We start from the raw sequence: 25425 nt of genomic DNA on the forward strand, positions 1-25425 counted from the left end.
TGGAAAAAGCCTGCTTGCATTCACTCTATCTATACCCATCATAATTTTATACAACTCTATCAAATCTCCCCTCATTCTCCTGTGCTCCAAGAATAAAGTCCTAACCTATTCAACCTTTCTCAGTTTCTCCAGCACCAGCAAGATCCTTGTAAACCTTCACTGCATTCTTTCAACCTTATTAATATCCTTCCTGTAATTAGGTGACCAAAACTGTGCACAATACTCGAAATTCGGCCTCACAAATGTCTTATACAACTTCACCATAACATTCCAACTCTTATACTCAATACTTTGATTTATAAAGACCAATGTACCAAAAGCGCTCTTTACGACCCTATCTACTTGTGATGCCACTTTTAGGGAATCATGCATCTGTATTCCTGGATTATGTATCTGTATTCCCAGAATTATCCTTTAGCCATAAATCTGAAAACCAAATTCATTGAAAATCTGTACTTGTTTTTAACCTCATCAACTATGGTGCAAGAAGTCTGTGACCCAAGCTGTCACATACTTCACCGACAGCACCCGACTTTCAGCATGGAAAGCCTAGTTATTTCTCTGCACTGTTTGCGTTGCGAACCCTCTCCCGCAACAGAATTGGAAGCAGAGCCAAAGGTGCCAACTTGCGACAGATATCCTGTGATTATTAATCAATGGTCCATCTTACTTCTCTAACGATTATTTTTTTACTTTACACTATAGCTAACCCAGAATTTGGCCGTTTGGCCTGGGCCTTTTTATGGTACACGAAAAGTGAAATTATCTAAAATCCAAAATATAATTGGCTCCAAAGGGTTTTGGATAAAGGATACTCAAACTGTAGTCCTTTTTTTATTTCACAAACAGAAGGCTGATTGGGGGTGACTTAATAAAGGTGTTTAAAATGATCAAAGGTTTTGATCATGCAAATTCATTCCTCTTTCAACATGTGAGAACAACGAGACCAGAGGCCATCAAAATTAGATGGCCACAAAGAAATATAATAGGAAATTCAGGAGAAAGGTCATCGACCTGGAACTTGTAACTATTTTTCTCCAATGATGCTGCCTGACCTACTGAGAACTTACAGCACTTTTCCTTTCACATTTCCAGCTCCTGCATTATTTTGGTTTTGTAAGTATGAGAGGAGGTTTGAGTATAAGTGCTGACATGGACTAGTTAGCTTGAATGGCTTCTTTGTGCACGACATAATCTATGCAAATACAGTTGCCTGGAATACATGGGCACAGCATACAGCTTTTGTATATAATTCAATACACTTTGCGTTTCCCTCCATATTTGGCTATGCAGGCTACCTCAGGTGTCGTGTCAATCTTTGGCATTCATGGAGATTTTTGATGCGTGGACATGAACTTCAGTGTATAATTAATATCTACATTTACAAAGCTTTTTTTTATTGGAATCTTAAAAAAAGGCTAGGAAAAGAAATGCTCACTTACGCACACAGATTGGGAGCTGTCCAGACCAGTTGTGGTCTTGTTGACAAATTCGTACAGATGAGCCAATAAGACGAAACCCAGGATTACATTGGTAAACCACAGTATCCCTGTAACCGTAATTCTCTCCAACCACTTGACCATTTACAATTGGATCTGGAATTCCACAGTGTCCGGCTGAAAGGTTAAAACAAAAGATAAAATTTTAAGAAAATAAAGACATGCTTAATTCAAAACCGATCAGAATTACAGCCAATGTCCAGGATTCTCTGGTTGTTCATGCCTGTAGGATTCTCTGGTCCCACCGGCAGTGCACACTTGCCCACAAGTTTCTGATGGGATGGGGTGGTTTCCATAGGAAATCCCAGTGACAGGGCCGAAACCAGGGAATCCCACCGCCAGCTAACAACACACTGCCTCTTGCCACTGAGAAACACGTGGGAGACCAGAGAATCCCACCCAACATTCATAACTGAGCATTTTAATTTTAATTAGAGTTAAATTTTAAGTTTACAAGTTTCAACTTTAAACTGAATAATTTGTTCATGCTGCGGACAAAATTATTCTCTCTTTCTCTACATAAATATACATAATATATCTATAATATATAACTTGCTGAAAAATATTTCAGTAAAGACTTTTACTCTTGTGCACATCAAGACATTGACACAAAAGCAATGCAAAGGAAATCAAAAAATATACACTGGATGAGAAGGGGCTGTTGGTTTATTGGCAATCTGATTGGTGGAGGCATTGCCATGGAGAATGATGGTGACAGACAGTTAACTGTCAAGAATTGCGTTAAATTTAAATCTGGCAGCTTGACTCCGATTGGTCAAATCATTGCCCTGAGGAATGACCAACGAATGGCTGTCTTGTATTTTGTTTTGCTAAAACAGGCACCGGCCGCATGATTTTGTTGATTTTTTTTGCACTGTATTCTTTCCAATGTCCTGCTGTGTGCAAGACAAGAAGCTTTGACAAAACATCTTGCTTTTTTTCATCGACACTTAAGTTCTGTGCTACAAAACAATGACATAAGTATAAAGACTATCCGACAGCCGGGAAATCACATCTGTTCATCCTGGATTATCCGCATCCTCCCAACAATGCTTGGGCACTGTCCCCTGGCACTGCCCTGCTGCTCCTCAAGTGCTGCATTCACCTGAGCTCCCCTGGGAAGCCTGCTCACCGAGTGCGGGCCTGGGGATAGCAGTCGTGATTCACGCCATTCTGCCGTCATGCCTACGTAGATGGATTTTCTGATGGGGTGGCGGATGGGATGGGGGGGATCGTTCAGGCATATGGGGTCTAATAATTAAAATGTAAATATGTTCAAATTATGTTGAATGTCGGGAAACAGACCCGGACACTGATGGTGGGAGAGGACAATCACGTCACACATTTAAGCTGAGGTAAAACGTGACTTTTTTCGCAATATTTTCTGCTCCCGTCACTAAACCGGACTGATGCGATCAGGAGCAGAAAGCCTCGGCCGATAGATGTGAAAGATACCCTCTTACCTAGGCATCTAGTTTCAGTTCCACTCCAAAGCCCTGATGCCAGGCATTCTCTGACAGTTGAGCCAACTAGGATGTAGCCTGCGTCACAGGTCAAGATGGCCGTCGCTCCGAATGTTGTCTGAGTTCCAATCTTTTTCCCATTAGGGGGATTGCCTAGTTCTCCACAAGAGATAACTAAGGAAAACGAAATGAAGAGAATGGATGAATTGGGTAGCAGTAACTTTCTCAGAGTAGATGTTGCTAGGATATAATATCTCGGTTATGTTCCAAGTCACTTACAAAATGACATACTGAACTTGGGGACAGATCATTCATTCCAACATGTGTCATGAAGTCGCAGGCCACAAAATTGTGCCTAGGATTTGCTGTATAATTTCTAAATCAAGGTCCTGGCTTCAGAGGAGGGTATTGGGCAGGATTTCCGCCTGCACTCGCCTCCAAACCGGAAAATCTCGCTCGAAGTCAATGGACCTTTGCATGACCCCAACTCACCCACCCACGATGGTACCCGTGGCATGCGGGATGGGAAAATACCCCCAACGGTCTCAAAAGAGGATAAAGGAACTGAAGGCCAAGTAACCCATCACCTCTCCCATTACTTTCTATTGGCCATTTATTTAGCTGGCATTTTAGAAGAACACTGACAGGAAAGGGAGAAATTAAAATTTTTCAATTATAAACACTGATATTTACTAAGTATGAAAATACCAGTTTAAAAGATAATGCAACTCAAATAATCAATTAGAAAGTTAACTCAGAATAGATTCAACATTTTCATTAATTTGAGGATTTGAATAACTGTTTGGATTGCATTATAAGGTATATTAGAGAAATTTTGATGATAGGTTTCAAAAAGAAAATGATTTGAAACAATCGTTATAATTACTTTGACAGCGCGGTCTTTCTCTCCCCCAGCTCCAAGTTCCATTCGCTAAACAGTTGATGGTAGTCGGTCCAAGTCGATAGTAGCCAGGGTCACAGGTGAAGACAACTTTTGTTCGAAATTCGTAATGTGAACCATTCACCACTCGCCAACTCCCATGCTCCAAAGTGAAAGAACTGATGCTGGGGCAAGTCATCACTTGTATCAAAATAAAAAAAGTTGGTTGACTGATTAGAAAATCGGAAAACCAAACACAGTTAAATATAGCCTGTGCTGTGTGACAAAGGAACGCAATTCACCACAGGGACCGTCAGAACTTTGGTAACAATATAACACCAAAGTTAACGGGTCACATTTTGTTCTGAGAGACAAGTGAATTACCCGAGCTATTCATTACATTGCCCAAATACTTTCTGTAGGTTTTTACACTGGCCTCTTTTACGTAAAAGATGTTGGGATGATCATTAATTTGAGGATCAAAGTGATGCAACACCCTCTATCTCAGACCTGTATGAACAGCTGGCCCGACCCAGCTGGAGAGAAAGGAGGCCATCGAGGCCCCCCTATGGGATCAGGTGCCCATCGATAACAGGGTAGTGCCAAGGGGTCGGGACTGTGGGGTGGGCGTTGATGGGATCAGGGTTGCCGGTGGGGAAGGGGAGTGGAAATTGGGAGATCGGAGCTGTCGGGAGGGGTGGGTGGGAGATGAAGGCGGGTTGAGGGGGAGAGGGGGTCGAGGCTGGCCTGGGCATGTTTGTGGGGTTGGGGGGGGAAGAAGTGACCAGGCGGTGAGGGGATCAGAGAGGAAGTGATCGGGGGTGTCCTGGAGTGGTGGAGCTGGCCAGCGGTTTAGCTGGTCAGTGATCAGGAGGCCGGCAGTGTGGGGCCACTGCGCATACACCAATCTCGGCGCTGACAGATCGGTCCACCTGCAGTCGCCCATTTATTGCGATGCTGCCGGTCTCTCCAGTAGGAATAGGCCCCACCCATTGATTTTCAGTGTGACTCACGCTGGTGCACTCTGCAGTGCACAGAATGTGGGTGATTCATTTTTAAACTTCTGCTGAAAAAAAAAGCACAATCAAAGAAGAAATAGCGAGGCACCGAGAGAAGAATGGTTTGATAGAGCAGACGTAGCACGGATTCGTTAAGGGGAAGTCGTGTCTGACAAATTTATTGGAATTCTATGAGGATGTGTCTAGTGCAGTAGACGGAGGGGAACCGGTGGATGTGGTGTTTCTCGATTTTCAGAAGGCGTTTGATAAGGTGCCTCACAAAAGGTTGCTACAAAAGGTTAGGGTGCACAGAGTTGGGGGTAAGGTGTTAGCGTGGATAAGGGATTGGCTGTCTAATAGGAATGATGTGGATATGCCGGTGTTGGACTGGGGTAAACACAGTAAAAAGTCTGACAACACCAGCTTTCAGTCCAACTGATTTATTTGATAGTAAACTCGCAAGCTTTCGGGGTTTGCCCCTTCATCAGGTGAATGGAGAGTTCTGGCCTCAGACAGAGCATATAAAGCACAGACAGCAGGTTAGGTGTAAAGATTTGCATTCTAATCAGTAATCTGTAAACTGTCTGTGCTTTATACGCTCTGTCTGAGGCCAGAACTCTCCATTCACCTGATGAAGGGGCAAACCCTGAAAGCTAGTGAGTTTACTATCAAATAAATCAGTTGGACTGAAACCTGGTGTTGTTAGACTTTTTACTGTGTTTACTAGGAGGCAGAGAGTTAGAGTCAACGGGTGCTATTCTGATTGGCGGTTGGTGACTAGTGGAGTGCCCCAGGAGTCAGTGCTGGGGCCTCAGCTATTTACCATTTATATAGATGATCTGGAGGAGGGAACCGAGTGTAGGGTGTCGAAATTTGCTGATGACACAAGGATAAGTGGAACAGCAAATTGTGCGGAGGGTGTGGAAAGTCTGCAGAGGGATCCAGATAGGCTGAGCGAGTGGGCGAGGACCTGGCAGATGGAATACAATGTTGGCAAGTGTGAGGTTATCCACTTTGGCAGGAATAATAGTAGGAAGGACTACTACTTACAGGGCAAAAAGCTGCAGCATGCTACGGTGCAAAGGGACCTGGGGGTCCTTGTGCATGAGTCGCAAATACCCAGCCGACAGGTGCAGCAGGTGGTCAGGAAGGCAAATGGGATGCTGGCCTTCATAGCGAGGGGGATTGAATATAAAAGTTGGGAGGTCTTGCTGCAGCTGTACGGGGCACTGGTGAGGCCGCAGCTGGAGTACTGTGTGCAGATTTGGTCGCCGCACTTATGCAAGGATATTTTGGCCTTGGAGGGAGTGCAGAGGAGGTTCACTAGGCTGATACCGGAGTTGAGGGGATGAGCTATGAGGAGAGGCTGAATAAACTAGGCTTGTACTCGTTAGAGTTTAGAAGGATGAGGGGGGATCTTATTGAGACGTATAAGATGATGAAAGGGATGGATAGGGTTGGGGTGGAGAGGTTCTTCCTGCTCAGAAAGGACAGCAGGACTAGAGGGCACAGCCTCAAGATAAGGGGGGGATGGAGCTGCAGTTTAGAACAGAGTTGAGGAGGAACTTCTTCACTCAAAGGGTGGTGAATCTCTGGAATTCTCTGCCCGTTGAAGTGGTGGAGGCTACCTCGCTAACTATATTTAAGACGCGGGTCGACAGGTTTTTGGTAGGCAAGGGGATTCAGGGTTATGGGGAGAGAGCGGGAAAGTGGAACTGATCCACTTCAGATCAGCCATGATCTTATTGAATGGCGGGGCAGGCTCGAGGGGCTAGATGGCCTACTCCTGCTCCTATTTCTTATGTTCTCAGTTTATTCCAGTTTTTACGCAAATTTGACATTCCAAATTCTTTGGGGAAAATCACCCCAATGGTTTGATAGAATTTGAGCGTTGCAAAACATCTTTTCAACTTACAAGCATCAGGGCAACTACCAATGTCTCGGGAAACGGAGTATAAAGTTATTGTTTAGTTTCAATTACAAGTATAGATTGGCACTGTTCTTCTTGGTGAGCAGAAGACGGGGAGGAGAGAGAGATGTTCAAAGTCATGAGGGGGCTGGACAGAGGAGAGAGGGAGAAACTCTTCCTGATCATAAAAGGATCATGAATGAAAATGCACAGGTTGAAATCCAGTTGCAAAAGAAGCAAATGTGATGTGAAAAAAAAAATCACTCAGCGAGTGGTTTGGGTCTGGAATACACTGCCTGGAAGTGTGGAGGAGAACATAAGAACGTAACAAATAGGAGCAGGAGTAGGCCATCTAGCCCCTCGAGCCTGCCCCGCCATTCAATAAGATCATGGCTGATCTGTCGTGTCTCAGTTCCACATTCCCGCTCTCTCCCCATAACCCTTAATCCCCTCTCTTATCAAAAACCCATCAACCCGCGTCTTAAAAATATTTAGCGAGGCAGCCTCCACCACTTCAACGGGCAGAGAATTCCAGAGATTCACCACCCTTTGAGTAAAGAAGTTCCTCCTCAACTCCATTCTAAACTGCCCCCCCTTTATCTTGAGGCTGTGCGCCCTAGTCCTACTGTCCTTTCTGAGCAGGAAGAGCCTCTCCACCTCTATCCTATCCATCCCATTCATCATCTTATACGTCTCAATGAGATCTCCCCTCATTCTTCTAAACTCTAACGAGTACAAGCCTAGTTTATTCAGCCTCTCCTCATAGCTCAACCCCCTCAACTCCGGTATTAGCTTAGTAAACCTCCTCTGCACTCCCTCCAAGGCCAAAATATCCTTGCGTAAGTGCGGTGACCAAATCTGCACACAGGCAGATTCAATGGAGGCATTCAAATAATGTATTTGAGGATTACTTTAATAAATGTAAGGTGCAAGGTCAAGGCGGGGAAAATAGGGGAATGGCACTAAATCATAATGGCCATTGGGAGAACTGGTGCAGATATAATGGGCTGAATATCCTCCATCTGCCCCATAAAATTAATGTTAAGTCACAGAATTGTCAAGAGACAGAGGAGTTGTTTGATAATGAACAAGACATTTCACAAAGTTAAAAACGTGTTTGAACTTGAATGAACAAGCCCTGTTTTTTTCTTGTGAGTTTAATCAATATACGTCATGTAACTAGCATAAATTTGCACCTCTCCATGCGTTTCTTTGCTTTGTCATTATTTCTACATTGAAATCTGGTCCAATATATTGTGAACAAGTGTATAATTTTCAGTATTCCTACCTGCTAATTTCAACTGTCTCTTGGTGTGAAGCATAACACAATAACGAACCAAAACGGTCCATGAAAACCTTCTACTTCAATCCAATTTTAGAAGGAGCAATACTCTATTATATTGAGAATGTTTCAAAAGGATATTACAAAGCAGCTCATTATAGAATCTGTGGAAAGTTTTATTCAGGCCTCATTGTGAATCTGGGCCAAAGCAAAGTGATAATGTTTTGGAATTTAAGTAATAAAAACAAGGAGAGGATATCAACTCTGTCTCTAAACATTAGTTTGATCAAATTAGTTTGATTGGCCAGCAGCTGTTGGAAGCAGGACCTTCGCTGACAACAGCCCATGAAAGGCCTTATCAGCAGATAGATTAAATACTCCATCGAGACTTAATCCCATTGCAGCTTCTGAGATGACCACAGTGGGGTTTGAACCCAGCCATTGATTTCTGTCTGGTATGGGGCAGCACGTTGGCACACTAGGCAGCGTGGTGGCACAGTGGTTAGCACTGCTGCCTCACAGCACCACAGACCGGGTTCAATTCCAGCTTTGGTGATCACAGACTCCACACCGTCTGTGTGGAGTTTGCATGTTCTCCCTGTTTCTGCCTGGGTTTCCACTGGGTGCTCTGGTTTCCTTCCACAGACCAAAGATGTGCAGGTTAGGTGAATTGGCCATGCCGAATTGCCCCTCAGTGGCCCAAGATTTGTCAGTGAGGGGGATCAGAAGGGTAAAATGTTCTGTCAGAGAGTTGGTGCAGATTTGATGGGCTGAATGGCCTCCCTCTTCATTGCTGGGATTCTATGAACTACATGCATGTATCCAAGCATGCAAAACTGCTCTCCACTGGGTGGGATCACTAAATTTCAAGCCAGGCAGAACCCAAACATGATAAGAATAATTGCCCAAAGAATTTGCAATCAATGAACTACTTCCGAAATAACTTGCAAAAGTCGGCGAAAAATGACAACTATGTGGATGCAAGGTTCAATCAGAAGTAATGAGATAAATGAGCAGCAAATATATTTTCATGAAGTTGGTTCAGAAATAAATATTGGTCAATACCTTTTCTTAACCAAGAGGACCACAACGCTCCAATTGTAGTCTCACCAAGGTGTTATACAATTGTATATAGACTTCTTTGCTCCTGTATTCAAATCCTCTTGCTATGAAGGCTAAGATCGCATTTGCTTTCCCAATTGCTTGCTGCACCCGCAGATTGCCTTTCAATGATTTATGAACAAGGTTCTCTTTGGCCATCAACACTTCCCAGTCTCTCATTATATAAAATATACTGCACAATACTCCCTTTTTTAACCAAAATAGATAACTTCCCTTTTTTTTTCCCCACGTGATCTTGCCCACCCACCTAAGCTGTCCATATCTCCTTGAAGCATCTATTCATTCTCCTCACAATTCCCATTCCCGCCTACTTTTGTGTCATCAGCGTACTTGGAAATTTACATTGGGCCCCAACATCAAAATCATTGTTATTAGATTGCAAATAGCTGGGACACAGGCACTGACCCCTTGCGCTAAATGAATCCCAGCATGGACAACCCCAAAACTCCTCTTTGAATAATCCCACGAGAGCTTTATGTTCACCTGAGGGACCAGTCAGGCCAGTGGTTGAAGTTTTCATCTCAAGGGAACGAGCATCAAAGAATTGAAACTCGGACATTTAGAAAATTGGTGTGATTGTATGAAATTTCTGCAAATATTTGTTGAATGCGGGAAAAGAAACTTCACACGAGCGTACCAAGTATTCACAAGCTCATATCCAAACAGATCATTTCCAGGATGAAAGAATGAGTTGTGTGGCTTTACAACAATGTATGCACTGAAATAATTTTTGAGCATACGCATTAAATCTCATCACAACACAGGTCAACTCTGGGTTTAACGAAGTAAGTTTACATTTCCGTCCATGTGAAGTTTATCTTTTAGATTGTACACATCGTACATGGGGAGCAGTTTCTTACGTTCCTTACCCAAACAGCGGGGTGGTCGATTTTGATTACTCCATGTACCATCCTGTTGGCACACGGCAGTGGACTGTTCCTTTGACGTCAGTCGATATCCATCATTGCAAAAGTAGCTAACACGTGTATTTACTGAGTAATCCGTTGCAAACACTCCTCCATTCGCAGATGCTTTTGGCACTCCGCATGATATTGCTGGAACAAATAAAACATGTCAGGGATGATACTCAAAAACAGAATCTTTCATGTGTCAGTATTAATGAAAATTATCCAAATAACCATTTGTTCAACACATATCAAGGAGACGTTGTCTGAATAAAAATATATACGATAAACTATTTATAGCTGAGTGACAGAAGTCTGAACTTTTGCCAAGAACATAGTTGTAGGGTTTTGGGGAAAAGGTGAGGGATTATTACGATATGAATTGCTTTTGCAGAGAACTAGCATGGATATGTGAGGCTGAGTGGCTGTAACTGTCTTTGATCTTAATAAAAGTGAATAGGAGCTGAACCAGACTGCTTTGAGTTTGTTCCTTGGTGAAAACAAGTGCATTGCAAGGTCGTTTATCTCTCCACCATTCCCTCCTTCCGTGAGTGAAAGGGGGATAAATCTTCCAGTCTCCCAGTATGAGAGATGTATAAATGACTCATGATGTTCATTGAGAGTCAAGTGGAAGTCTCGACCTGTGAGGATTGTCCGGGAAGTTTAAACTTCCGGCAGACAAACAGCCCGCTCCTTGGGACTCTAATGAGGGCTGACAAGTGGAAGTAGTGTGACGTTCAATAAGGTTCCACACAAGAGGTTAGCAAATAAAATTAGAGCATATGGGTTTGCAAGTACTATACAGCATGGATTGAGAATTGATTAATGGGCAGTTAGTCGACTATGACTACAAAACCAGAAGACACAGGAGCAGGCTATTTGGCCCATCAAGTCTGTTTTACCATTCGATTCGATCATGGCTGTCTTGATATAATCCTCAACACCACTTTTCTGTCTTATCCCCATAACACTTGATTCTCTGACTGATTAAAAATATGACCATCTTAGCCTTGAACATACTCAATGACCCACTGTTGTCTGCAGTAAAGAATTCCCACAAATCCATGATCCTCAGAGGAAATTCCGCCTCATCTCTGTTCGAAACAGGTGATTCCTTATTCTGAGAATATACCTTCTGGTCCTAAACTTTCCCACAACAGAAAACATCCTCGCAGTATTTACCCTGTCAACTACCCTGAGAATTCTAACTGTTTTAATAAGGTTGCCTCTCGCTCTTGTAAACTCCAATGCGTCCAGGCCCAATCAAATTAACTTCTCCTCATAATCCCTCCATACGTGGGCTTCATTTAGCTCATGGGGTCAGTGCCTGTGTCCCAGCTATTTGCAACCTAATAACAATGATTTTGATGTTGGGACCCAATGTAAATTTCCAAGTATGCGGATGACACAAAACTATGGGAATTGTGAGGAAAATGAATAGATGCTTCAAGGAGATATGGACAGCTTAGATGGTGGGCAAGATCACGTTGGAAAAGAAGGGAAGTTATCTATTTTGGTTTAAAAATGGAGTATTGTGCAGTATATTTTATATAATGAGAGACTGGGAAGTGTTGATGTCCAAAGAGAACCTTGTTCATAAGTCATTGAAAGGCAACATGCGGATGCAGCAAGCAATTGGGAAAGCAAATGTTATCTTAGCCTTCATAGCAAGAGGGTTTGAATACAGGAGAAAAGAAGTCTAGACACAATTGTATAACACCTTGGTGAGACCACAATTGGAGTATTGTGTTCAGTTTTGGTCCCCTTGGCTAAGGAAGGATATCGGTGCTAGAAAGGTAGTACAACAGAGGTTCGCCAGACTGATTGCTGGGATGGCAGGATTATCCTATGCGGAGAGACCAAGGAGACTAGGCCTCAGAGTTCAGAAAAATAAGGGGTGATCTCATTGAAATTTACAAAATTATTATAAGGCTTGACAAGGTGGAAGTAGGATGTTTTCCCTGGTTGGAAGGATCTAGGACCCAGTCTCAAAGTTAGAGATAGGTTATTTACAACTGAGATGAGGTGGAATTTCTTCACTCAGCAGGTGGGAAATATTTCAAATTTTCCGTCACCAGAGATCTGAGTGACTCTGTCACTGAGTATATTCAATACAGAGATTGATAGATTTCTAGATATTAAAGATAGGAAGGGAAAGTACAGGAGAATTGTGTTGAAGTAGAAGATCAATTATGATCTTGTTAAATGGCAAAGCAGCCCAAGGGGCCAAAAGGCACACTCCTGCTCTGATTTCCTGGGTTCCTAACATTTCTTGGATAATTTAATAACGGATCCCCAAACACCCCTTTGGTTCCCTGACTATCCCCCGATCATCCATCTAGATCAAACTGAGTTGACCTCACTTTTGACCACCTGACGACGCTCCCCATCAGAATTAAAGAACAGCTCAACCTGACCTCCCTGCCCCTTAATCAGACTACCCACTCTTGCACTGTTCCCCCGACTCCCTTTTCACCTATCCACTTTTGCACTTCACTCACCTGCCCATCTCATCCACTTACCTACTGACTCGCCCAACTAACCATTCACTAACTCACTCATTCATCAACTCAGAACTGTGTACAGTTCTGGTCACCCTATTATAAAAGGGTATTATTCAACTAGAAAGAGTGCAGAAAAGATTTACTAGGATGTCACTCAGACTTCATGGTTTGAGTTATAAGGAGAGGCTGAACTTTTTTCTCTGGAGAGTAGAAGGCTGAGGGGTGATGTTATAGAGGTCTATGAAATAATGAGGGGCATAGTTCAGCTGGATAGTAAATACTTTTTCCCAAAGGTGGGGAAGTCTAAAACTAGAGGGCATAGGTTTAAGGTGAGAGGGGAAGAGACACCAAAGCGTCCAGAGGGGCAACTTTTTCACGCAGAGAGTGGGGAATGTCTGGAACAAGCTGCCAGAGGTAGTCGAAGAGGCGGGTACAATTTTGTCTTTGAAAAAGCATTTAGACAGTGACATGGCTAAGATAGGTGTAGAGGGCTATGGGCCAAATGTGGGCAAATGGGACTAGCTTCGGGGTTTAAAACAAAGGGCGGCATGGACAAATTGGGCCAAAGGGCCTGTTTTCATGCTGTCAACCTCTGTAACTCACTCATTCACTCATATGTTCAGTGACATTCAACTTGGGTGGTTCATCTCATCATACAGCAGCTGGTGCCATTATAAAGTGGGTGTGCCCTATTGTCCCTTGACTCAACTCTGTTCTGATTGAGTTACGCGACGGATGCTGCGCTGCATCTTTGAAAGCCAGGCTTAGAACACCCCAACAGAAATGCAGAGTATTGTTGAGTCAGGGGAAATTCGGAGCGCAGCAGCAATCCGATGATCGTTGCCGCTGCTCAGAAAGTCTGGGCCAAACAATTTGTATGAAGGCACGAGATTAAATACTCACCTTTGCCCTATTGCTGTGTATATCGTTATAACACTCTGCAATGTCACTGCATAATGTAATACTTTGTAATAAGAGTGGTTGTAAAACATGTACGTAAGACATTATCAATCTGTGCAAAGCACATAGTTTTTATAAATGAGTCCAGGCAGCAGGTTGACATTGTTGCTACTTATGATCTTGTCTGGCAGTGCAATATTTCTCAACAGTACTTGTTTCTAGTCGAGTACTTCTCTCTCTATTTCTCTCCTGGAAAGTATGCTTCATTTAATGAAAATGATTATTTTCATCTTTTGGTCCAATCTTTCCTCCAGTGTGTGCTCCAGTGTAACATCCTTTCTCTTTATTTGTTAGATTTATGTGCTTTGGCACTATGGTTGACAGAGCTGATATCTATTTACAGCAATGCAGAGTCATAGGAGAGTTTGGATCAGCTATATAACGTTTCTTTGGAGGGTTCTCGACAAGACAATCACAGAATATTCAAACAATATTCTTCAACACCAACTGCAAAATGCAATGCAACATAGAGAAAGTAACAATGCAATTAAACTGCATATATGTCACTGGTTGCATTTTCACATTCACGCCAAATGTATTGCAGCTGCTGATTTACAATTTTTCATGTTTTTTAAATCTTGTTTATCAGTAGAGAAAGTAGATTAGGTCTGGAACACAGGTCTCTTCATAGGTGGTCAACACTATGCAAATGGTTACTTAGCAGGAGGCAGGACTAGAGCAAGAAGTATTCGGGTGTGCCAGTTTGCCCTCTCTTTGAAAACATCTGTTTCTCACCGATTGTCCATCTCTCTCCAACACCCAGTTTGCAACCAGACCAAAGGACCCCAGCTGAAGCAGGCAAAGGGCAAATTGTGACTCCATTGGCCCAGCAGAAGCTGAATGGAAAAGCAGTTAAATTCCAAGTGACGACTCATGGGATGCTCCTTAAAAGGTTCACTTTGGAGTTTCGTTATATCGTCAGAGCCCAACTGCACATTAAATTCTGACCTGAAAGGGTTAGGTTTCCTTGACCCAGATTCCATTCTGTTTTCTATCAGGAGGCATTGCCTTCCAGTCAAGAAACTGACCTGTGAATTTATAACCTTACGATTACGATTGGTGCGGGCTCTTACTTTCATTGGTAAGAGTTAATTAACACGAATGGGAATTTCCGGTGGAAACCAGCTCAGAATTATAATCCCCTCTCGCCCCCTGAACAGTATAGTCTCACGATGTGCTACTTGAACAATAGGTACTAAGGCCATGTAACTGACCATTGTCCCGAGCTTCAAATTATTGCGGAATCACAAGAAAATACTAAACGCTGAGTTATTTATCTTTTCACAGAACCTAGGTGTTGCTGGCTAGGTCAGCACTTGTTGTCCATCCGTAATTGCACTTGGGATGGTGATAGTGAGCTGCCTTCTTGAACTGCTGCAAACCATGCAGTGCGAGCACATCGTATTGTTCGGGAAAGAGTTCCAGGATTTTGACCCAGGGACAGTGAAGAAACTGCAATATATTTCCATCTCAGGATGGTAATTGACTTGGAGGGGACCTTGCAGGTGGTGGTGTTCCCATATCCCTGCTGTCCTTCTCCTGCTGGAAGGTAGCAGTCATGGATTTGGAAGGTGCTGCCAAAGGAGTTTTCTGAGTTCCTGCAGTGCATCTTGCAGATGGCACACGGCTGCCACTGTGCATCAGTGGTGAAGGAGTGAATGTTTAAGGTGTTGAAGAGAGTGCCAATCAAATGGGTTGGTTTGACCTTAGTGGTTTCGAGCTTCTTGAGTGTTGTTCGAGCTGCACACATCTCGTCAGTGGAGAGTACTCCACCACACTACTGACTTGTGCCGGTGGAGGCTTGAGGGAGTCAGGGGGTGAGTAACTCAAGGTTGAGTTTTCAACCTCTGACCTGCTCTTGCAGCCACTGCGTTTTTATAGCTGATCCAGCTCAGCTTCTGATCATTGATAATCCAAAGATGTTCATAAGAATAATGCCATTGACTGTCAAGAGGAGATGGTCAGATTATTTCTTGTTGCTGTTCAGTTAACCATGTTAACAGCACTAAAACATAAGCAGATGTGTGAACCAACTTTAAATTAAAATTTGCCACCAATTAATGGTCCAATTCAACTTGATGTTCTCATACTTTTAATGTGGTGTCCAATCATTTTTTTTTTATTATTCATTTGTGGGACGTGGGCGTTGCTGGCTGGCCAGCATTTATTGCCCATCCCTAGTTGCCTGAGGGCAGTTGAAAGTCAACAAGTTTGCTGTGGGTCTGGAGTCACATTTAGGCTAGGCCAGGGAAGGACAGCAGGTTTCTTTCCCTGAAGGACATTCGTGAAAGAGACGGGTTTTTCTGACAAGCGACAATGGTTTTATGGTCATCGGTTGATTCTTAATTCCAGATATTTTTTATCGAATTCAAATTCGACCATCTGCGATGGTGGAATTCGAACCGAGGTCTCCAGAACATTAGCTGAGTTTCTGGATTAATCGTCAAGCGATTAGGCCATCACTTCCCCATTTACTACTGAAATAAAATGTTTTTGTCCTGTGGAAGAAGAGTAGAGTTGAAGATAGAAACAAAGATTGTCGTCAGGAGAAAAATAGATTTGTCATGTGCCATTTTTTAAAGGAACATTGACAGAATTCATGAATTAAGGGATGTTTACCTTGACAGGCTGGGACAGGTACATTCCAAGAGTAAAATCCATATGGTGATCTCCTGCACATGGCAGTGCTATTTCCAATAAGTCTGTAGCCTTGCTCACACGCCCAGCGAACAACACTGTTGAGCTGTCCTCCTGTTTGCCTGAGTATTAGGCCATGAGGAGGAGATTCTGGAGTACTGCAGTAATAGGCTAGAAACAAACCAGAGTGACAAGCGTTAGATTTGCTTTGTCCCATTTCAGTCACCTCGGCCCTGATTTGGTGAGGTTACAACTGGGAAAGGTACGAAACTAAATTTACTACCTACCAACGTATCGAATGCGGAAGCCTTTTTTATTCGTACCATGATCAGCTGACCAGCGAAGAAAAAGTTGGTGTCCGTTGCTAGTGATATTGAAAGGGGAAGAATAGTCTCCACTGAAGGAGTTCAACAATGGACTATGGCTGTTTGGACCTTGGTAGAAACAGACAAATTAGCGTGCAAACTTAAATCTGCAATTAAAGTGAACAATAAATTTTAATGATGAATAAATCAGATTACAATGCAATTCTGAAATCAAAGCGACACTGTTTTAAATACTGATGAAAATGGGATGCAAGTAAATTACAAAGTGAGATGTCAGATCAAATGTTGAATAATGTACTGTGATCAATAGCTTTGCACTTCAAGTATTGATTGGAGATCATACAGCTCAGACCAAGTATTGTGCTATCAATAATTGAAGAACTTGAATATCAGTCAAATTACACAATGGATTTTTTAATCATTCAGAATTCTTGATAACCTTCACAATGGAATATTTTATTAATAATACTGTATTAAGAATTTGCATTTTGCACATTGCCACAAATTAAATGATGTACCACAAAGCATAGTTGCTTCTAACCCCAGCTGTGAGACACATGTTTTATTGAATTCAATCATCTTTTACAAGCCACATGCTTTGCCTCCTCTGTAAAGATTTCCTTACTGAGGTGCGAACTAAGCAGCATTCCTAAATTGGCATTTTTAACCGCTTGCTAACGTACATTGATGACAATGGAAAATGCAAGGAACTTGCAGCAAGGAACTTGCAGTTTGTCGTCAAACTGGCTTTCCAGATCATTGCAGCATATTCACTTGGGGTTAGTACACTTTATTTAGTTGTATTTAACATTTCTTCGGACTTTGATAATTTCTGAAATCAAACAAAAAAGTTCACAATTTTTAATTGATTTCCAAAACCTATTTTTTTTTTGTTTCACATTTCTTTCGGACTTTCCATTTCCACATCTTTAAAAATTGAGGATAGGATTTTCTCTGTCCGTGACCATAAATAAAGGCATCTAAATCACCACTGCAAAGTCACGTTTTTAATTTTGAGTTTGCTATTGTGGCGCCACTGTGGCAACAGATTTTGAAATTGGAATGTGAAGAAAAAATGCACAGAAGTGACACAAAAGCAGAACACGTTAAAACAACTCTGATTTTAAACATATCAGTGTATAAAAAATGAAAATGACACTGTGGCAAAAAAGCACAGATGCAGAAGCATCGTAAAAATGTTATTGTCACTAGTTTTGTGCTGGTTTTGCTTGAGTTGTGCAATATAAACATTAAAGGTTAATATAAATTCAGCGAAAGAAAATGTAACAAAGATACCATCAACAGTAAAGGCAGCTTTCAAATATATATCGGCAGAGCATCACAACTCCTGTCTGTGCCCAGGAGTGTCAAGAATCCCTATCCTGAATTGTCAAGGGATACTTGGTCATTCGGCTTATCGTTTGCCACTGGCAATAGGTGAGGCACAATTGCAGTCTTAGTCCTGCCCCATGCATCAGTATGAAACCTGTGTCGAGCTGATTATCGTACGGATTAGCAGGCCCAGGTTGGTTGTCTCCCCAGGAACTAATGAGGAAGAATAGCCGTCCTCACCACTGGTGGGGACATGGGCATTGAGGCCCCCGGAAGATCAGGCGCAAGAGAGGGTGCCCCTTGGCAAGTGCCAGCTTGGCACCCTGACTGTTCAAAGGGCACACTGGCATTGCCCAAGGGGCACCATGACACTGCCCACCAAGCACCAGGCAGTGCCAAAGCGGTGGGGCCAGTGCATATTAAAGGGGGAGAACAGTGGTGGGAGGGTGGGCCATTCTTCAAGTGGGATCAATGGAAGGAGGAGTGAGGGTACAATTGGAGCTGGCCATGGGATGGAGGGGGAGAAGATAGTGGCTGGTGGGGGTGGATGGGGGCGGAGATCCGGGCTTTCTTGGGCAGGGGGCGGGATCTGGAAGGCCATTGATCTGGGGTTCTCGTGAAGGTCAGCAATCGGAAGCCAACGATTGGGAGGTGGGCAATAGAGTGGCCAGTGCGCGTGTGTTGATCTCCGGACTGACAGGTTGTTGCATGCACAATGGCTCACTCAGCACTAAGCTGCTGGTTTCTCAGGCGGGATGAATCAAGCTGTGAAGAACAGCGTGTCGGAGATTCATTCAGTAAAGAATGGCAGGAAATTCCCCCATTTTCCTGCCTATTGGTCACTGAGTTCTTAGTTTTATTTTGGAAGAATCCCTGCCGTAATATCTGTACCACTAACAGCAGAGCAACAAGACTGTTAAAACTACTGCGTCTCTATTTTATAAACCACACTGTGTGGTGATCTTCTTATTTAATAGGCCATTGTGGAAGCCCTTGCATTATGCACATTTATCTGTGATATACCAATAATAAAATTCTTTGCCATGACTACCTTAGTAATATTATAAAAAATAGGTGAAGTAACAGCTGAATCCGACAGTGATGTAAATTTGGCACATTACACAGAGAGTACATTAAACTCAAACTGTTATTTTCCCCAAAATCAAAAAGATTAATGGGGGTGATCTTACCAGCTTGTCACATTGGTCAATTGGCTTTAGCTTGGGGGGAGGATGCAGGGGAGAGATCGAAGCCCGTGATTACCAGGGTGGGGATGGGGTGAGAGGGAGAGGTTGAAGTGGGTTTGTGATAGGAGGGGATGGGGAGGTAATGTCTGGCAGGAGGTTGGGTACAGGGTGAACAGATTTCCCTGTGCACTGTGTACACTTGTATATATGCTCTGGGGGAATGGGGTACATGCGCAATAGTACTCTTACAGCTGGTTTGGTGTGAATAACTCCGCCTACTCCCTTGACTGATGAGAATCATACTTTGCCTCTATTTTCTTAATTGCGATACGAACGCATCTGGGAAATTTCTAAAAATCAACGCGATTCACTCCCATTTTCTTGCTCATTCAGCTCTTAGAAACTTTTTGGTAAGGTCACTCCCAATGTCTTTAGCATTAATATTCTTTCCCTTAACATTCCAAGTTTTTTCATCTGGAGGATTTAACCCTCCTCCCCCTCCTCCTTCCTTGTTTGAGTTAAAAGTATTCTCCATATAATATGCCAAATTCTTATTGCTGCTTTGTCTACCTGTCTATCATGGTACCGACATGTCTATCGATGAAAGATCGGAAGCTGCTCAGCAATGATGGAACGAGATGTATTTAGGATTATTAAAGATAAGCAAGCAGAAAGATTCCTTTTAAAGAGATTTAATCTCACTTCCAAATGTCAAATTTGTTACTAAACAACTGGTAGAATTTAATCCAGGTGACAGAGGTCTTTCCTGCCAGTTTGGAGAGAGTCCTGGTTAGGCTCCAGTGGAGAGGTGCCAAGCAGACTTTGTTGGCCGAGTTGCTAACTAGGAAAAGACCCCTGGGGTGGAAATCCACCCCTTCCTGAGGGTTACCAGGCAATCAGAGGCCAGCGGGTTCCCATTTCCATTGAGAACTGTCAGTGCACCCACTGGAGCATCACTCATTCTCCTGAGGCAAAAGGTGAATGAGTTGAGGATAGTGGTCATGGGAGGGGGGAGAGGACGATGGAGGCAAGGGCAGGATGTAGTTTTCAATCGCACCACTTTCCCCTGCCCCGATCACCTGCACCTTTCTTGACACCAGACTTTTGAGTGCCTTTGAATGAAGCACTGTCCCTGGGTGTCTGCAAGCAAACCCAATAAATGATTTGCTTTTTAGTCTTCTGACATGGTGACACCTCTGCCCACTGTTGGGATAATAGTGGCAGCAGGAGTGTGATTCTCTTAAATGGGCATTAATTGGCCACTTAAAGGCCTCAGTTAATATCTGGACAGGAAAACTGTCCACAAGCCTTAGTTCTCACGTTTAATCAGGTGGAGCAGGAAGGTGGCAAAGTTCCTACCTCGTGTCCGAATAGATACCCCCCTGCCAGCAATCTCCAAGGATGGGGCATGATATTCCCCCCAATGTACTGCTTTGATTGAGAGGGAATTCAGCCCTGGGGCAGGACTGAGAATTCCATGAAATTTGCGAACTAGGAAAAATTGAACAAATAAGATTGTTGGGATAGTAAATTTGAGGAAAAGAATTTCCTTTTTCCTTCAGTGGAGGGAGGGGGAAAGGGGAGCTGTGTTAATGGTGACACTTGTACCACTGCAATGTAAAATCATTCACAATGGAATGGTTTCACCAGCTTCATCCGGTGTTTGAAATGTTTCTCAAAGTTAAATGCACGATATGACTAAGACATTCAATAGGACCAAAATTATTCACAATGTCTATTTTGTTATGTATTCTGTAAACAAAATGTCCTTGCCTCCATGTACTTTGGTTTGTAATTAGCATTTAAATTGCATTATTTTTTTTGCCTACAGCTCCTCTCAGTCCAAATGCCTTTGATGCAAGTGAAGTTTGCTCAATGGCATCAGGGGATTGTTTTCACGTTTGAGGTTATTCCACTCCCTAAATTGAAAGAATGAAAATTGTTTTAAATAATTTAGCGTTTAGGCAGGTTACAAAGCATCCGTCAGGCATATCATTGAAAAAAACAGGGAAATGGACAAGGAATGTCCATTTATCCATCACAAATGATGACAAAGGAAGATTCTCTGATCTCTCAGATCTTTGTTCGATTAGAAGCTGAAGACTCCCTTGGGTTACAATAACTTTCTTTGATTTTTGACCAAGCAATCAAACTCTCCTTTGAAATGCAGGTATACAAATGGAGATCTTATTACTGAATGTCCTGCATACGTACTTAAGATTTGCTACAGTTTATTTGGACATGGGAGGCAGATGGAGGGTGGGAAAGAAGGCGGCTGGTCGGGGAAGGGAAACTGTCTGTCTCGGCTAGGGAGGGAAGCAGTATGTTATAGAGTCTTGACAGTGCAGAAGAACGCTATTTGGTCCATCAAGTTTGCACTGACTTTGCGACAGAGAATCACACCCAGGCCCCATCCTTGCAACCCGACATATTCATCTGCTAATCCGCCCAACATACACATTTGGAACACAAAGGAGCAATTTTCTGTGCCATTTTGTCGAACCTGTTCATCATTGAACTGTGGGAGGAAACCCACAGAGACACGGGGAGAATGTACAAACGCCATACAGTGACCCTATTGAATTTGGATCCCTGGCAGTGTGAGGCAGCAGTGCTAACTACTGTGCCATCATGCTGCCAGTGTAGTGATGTGGAATGATAGAGTAGGGGCTTGTTTGTTGGGTCTGGAGGTACTTTGGCTGCATGGAGGAGGAGGTGGGAGAGAGATTGTCCTAGAGATCAGGGTCTGTGCTGTTTACAATGGGATCCTGAGAGTTGAATTGAATGGGCAGCGGAGGGAAAAGTCACGGTGAGAGGAGGGGAAATAGGATGTGGTAGGGTCAGGGCGATAGTAAAATATCTGAAGGGTTCATTGTGCAATGGGGGTGACAGAAATGGATAAAACAATTGATTCAAATAACTGGAATGGATCAGGATCAGGGTGGACTGGGGGAAGTAATGGGTGTGAACTCAAAAGGGGAAATAAAGTATACTGAGGATGACGGTTATGAGTGCAAGAGTAATAGGGAAGGGGGTAGACATTCAAGGTTAACAAAGGGGAAGAGGAGTAGGTATATTGGATAGATCAAGGGTGATGGGGGGTATTGGTGAGTGAGCAGGGGTGATGGTTAAAAGGTAGATGAGTAAATCCCCATTGTCGCACGCACCATTTTAAAAATTTAAGTTATGCAACACTGCTGCTCTTAACCTGTGATACCTCGAAGTGGGAGAAGAGTCTTTTCGGGTGGATGGAGCTCAAGGTGAGCACAGTTGGCAGATTAAAGGAATACCCTAACAATCAGGAAGCAGTCGGCTGAGAACCAGGCTGAGCCGTGTTCCTCTCTGTGGTGACTCAGGCTCTCCTTACATCCCAATCCCAGCAAGGTCTGGAGCTATCACTCGTTCTGTGTCACCTGCTGCTCTAAGAGGCAGGCATGAAGAAAATTTAAAGTCTGTTTAAAATTTTTTAGAGGTTATTTATTAACGTCACAGGTGGATTTACATTAATATTGCAATGAAGATACTGTGAAAATCTCCTAGTCACCGCATTCTGGTGCCTGTTTGGGTACACTGAGGGAGAATTTAGCACGGCCAATGCACCTAACCGGCACGCCTTTTAGACTGTGGGAGGAAAGCGGAGCACCTGGAGGAAACCAACACAGACACAGGGAGAACGTGCAGACTCTGCACAGTTACCCGAGGCCAGAATTGAACCCAGGTCCCTGGCACTGAGAGGCTGCAGTGCTAACCACTGTGTCACCGTGCCATCAGGGAGAGAGGTGGATGCCTTCATGGAGCATGCCTAATGCATGCCAGCAAATTAGCAACTCCGAATCTCCATCGCCCCGGGTGAATGGTCATGGCTGACAAGGCTTATGTTGTAAGTCTTTCTCTCTCTATAGAGAGAGGCCAAAGCAATGGTCTCTCCACAGAGGGCCAGACAGACAAACTGAATCGTGTTTGAGAGCAGGTTCTCACATATGACTGTAATCGCCTCAGTAAATGTGCAAACGTATACGAGAGAAACTATGGGAGAAACACTCATCCCTGTTCCTGAAGGATGCCCTTCAGTCAGAAGGGGTGGGGTGGAGGATGCCATATCTCGGTGGAAGCCTGGTTCAGAGATCAGCACTGGCTTCGTGGCCCTGAGATAGAGACAAACCTGAATGGAATATGCAAATAGACTGATTACTGCAATTTGTTCACAGATCCTCTGAGGAGTAGACAATGCAGGCTCTGGGCAACCCTGCCTTTCTACTGGTTAGGGCCAGCACAGGTCGGCACAGTGTCAAGATGAGCAATGGCGTGAGCAGTAGGGCCTCAGAAGGTCAGGATGCCGATGCCTGGGGGTCAGTGGAACAGCGAGCAGTGAGCCAACAACAATGGGTATATTGCAGATGGTGCACCTACGTGCAGGAATGAATGAAAGGCATTGCGGTTGGCCCCTTAGAATGTGGTCGCACATATCTGCCAGTCTCTCCACAATGACCTGCAGCCGAAAGGCCTTGGAGACAACCCAATGCCAGTGGAGTTAAAGGTCACTGCCACCTTCAACGTCTTTGCAGTGCCTTCTTCCAGGCCTCCTGTGGGGATCTGTGCGGTCCCTCCCAGTCAAGGAGGCACAAGTGAATCCACGAGGTGACAGATGCCCTGTTGAGTAACGTGCACCAATTTGTCCAATTCCTTTCTGGATCCTGAAAGTCAGGCCACAAGAGTGTTGGAATTTTCTGTATTTGAAAGAGATTGTTGACTACATACATGAGGCCTTGAGAGCTCCTTGGCAACAGCCAGTCACATTCATCAACAGGAAAAGTTTTCGCTCCCTGAACAGGAAGCCAGTATGGGATCACACAAGGAATCTCCCAGGAAATTCTTTCAATACCTACATTGTGACCCACTCTCAGATGCCACAAGTTTTAAAGTATCTCAGCAATTGCGGGACTGGATCCTTGGAGTCGAGGGATACCCCACTCAGGACAGCTCAGGCGGGACTCTCCAATACTTACACTCGACAGTTCCAAATTGTCTGCTGCACCCTGTACAGCCTTATGCTACAAAGGAAAGGTATATTGGCTGAGCGAAACACGGAGATGTTTCTTCCAATGGTGACAGTGAAAAGAATCGTACCAAGAAGGGTCAGTGTTTCATGGAATCACAGACAGAGGCCATTGCAAGGATATGATGCAGTGGACAGGCCAGAGACAATTTGACAGCTAACTGATTCTGGGCACAGTAACCTGCTGAGACGTTCCTCTGACTACTTTTTTCAATCCTCTGCTGGCTGGAGGGCCCCTGCTCCCTTCTGGTTTCAGACATTATTCTTTTCTTTAACCTACCTTGATGTCTGGGAGATGAATTGAATAGCAGAACATAATTTCTGCCCTGCCTCAGGTTTGGTCCCCTGCATGTGCCAAATTGTGCCACACAGAGCCCTGGCACTCAATGCAGAATAGGACCAGCCGAGCATTCTGTTCCCCTGTCACCTCGAGCAACTGGAATTGAGATTTTCCGATGCCTTTAAAATGTCCACGTGCACAGCAATTGGAAGCAACATCAAATCTTACATCAGCAGGGATACACTCATGTCACCCTCACATCTACTCCCAATGGTGGCGGGGGGCAGGGGTCCGTCCACCTTGTTGAGAGCTCTTTCAGGGAGAACCAGAAGGATGGAACACCATTAGACCCCATTAGATTGTACCACCATGCAGATTGATCAGGGAGGATTATTTCCTGTCCTTGATTACCATTCAGCAATAGTAAACACTTATTCCATGAGATTTTTATAATGTCAAGTTTCAAGGTTACTTTCGGGTCCAGTAACTCAAGAGTACCTCACTTGCATTATTGATTTTTAAATGCTTTCATGGGCAATGCTGGCTAGGCCAGCAATTTTATTGCCCGCGCCTAATTGCCCTAGAGAAGTTGATGTCGTGTCACCTTCTTCAATCACTCCAGTGCATGTGGCACTAGGGAGAAGTTCCAAGATTTTGACCCAATGAGCATGATGGAAGGTCACGTTGTTCCAAGTTAGGTAGGCATCTTGCTTGGACGGAAACTTACAGGAATGTTATTCCCGTGCGTCTGCTGCCCTTGTTCTTTGAGATTGTTGAGTACCAAGCAAGCACTCCTCAATCTTAGAAATGCTTACATGTATCAGTCCCAGATGGCCATAGTATTAATGTGACACTGATCAGCATTGTGAACAATCCGGCCAAGGTAAACCACCATCCTGCTGGAATCTTGCAAAGTCCTATTGCAGCCGCTGATACTTCATTGAATATCTCCACAGTTGACTACAGAGGTTGGTTTTACCTCTCTTCCACTTTATGGACAAAGACTCCTGTCCTGCAATGAGGTCAGTTGCACATTGGCTGCAAACCCTTTCCTCAAAGTTCACTGCAACTTTTGTTGGAGGGGA

The 25425-nt window shown here is 43.7% G+C and overlaps 1 protein-coding gene across 1 annotated transcript in view; it reads right to left on the minus strand.

Moving 5' to 3' along the window:
* The window catches only part of csmd3b (CUB and Sushi multiple domains 3b), a 1478622-nt gene that overhangs the window by 109028 nt on the left and 1344169 nt on the right, over positions 1 to 25425 (minus strand). The window contains exons 46-51 of the mRNA XM_080194817.1: positions 16447 to 16593; positions 16142 to 16330; positions 10023 to 10208; positions 3849 to 4043; positions 2963 to 3136; positions 1443 to 1616 (exon numbers count right to left, since the gene is read on the minus strand). Coding sequence (XP_080050943.1) covers positions 1443 to 1616; positions 2963 to 3136; positions 3849 to 4043; positions 10023 to 10208; positions 16142 to 16330; positions 16447 to 16593 — 1065 coding nt within the window. The remainder of the gene's footprint in view (positions 1 to 1442; positions 1617 to 2962; positions 3137 to 3848; positions 4044 to 10022; positions 10209 to 16141; positions 16331 to 16446; positions 16594 to 25425) is intronic.

The sequence above is a fragment of the Carcharhinus amblyrhynchos genome, chromosome 8 (assembly GCF_965287045.1).
Source record: "Carcharhinus amblyrhynchos chromosome 8, sCarAmb.v2.hapA, whole genome shotgun sequence".
NCBI lineage: Eukaryota > Metazoa > Chordata > Chondrichthyes > Carcharhiniformes > Carcharhinidae > Carcharhinus > Carcharhinus amblyrhynchos.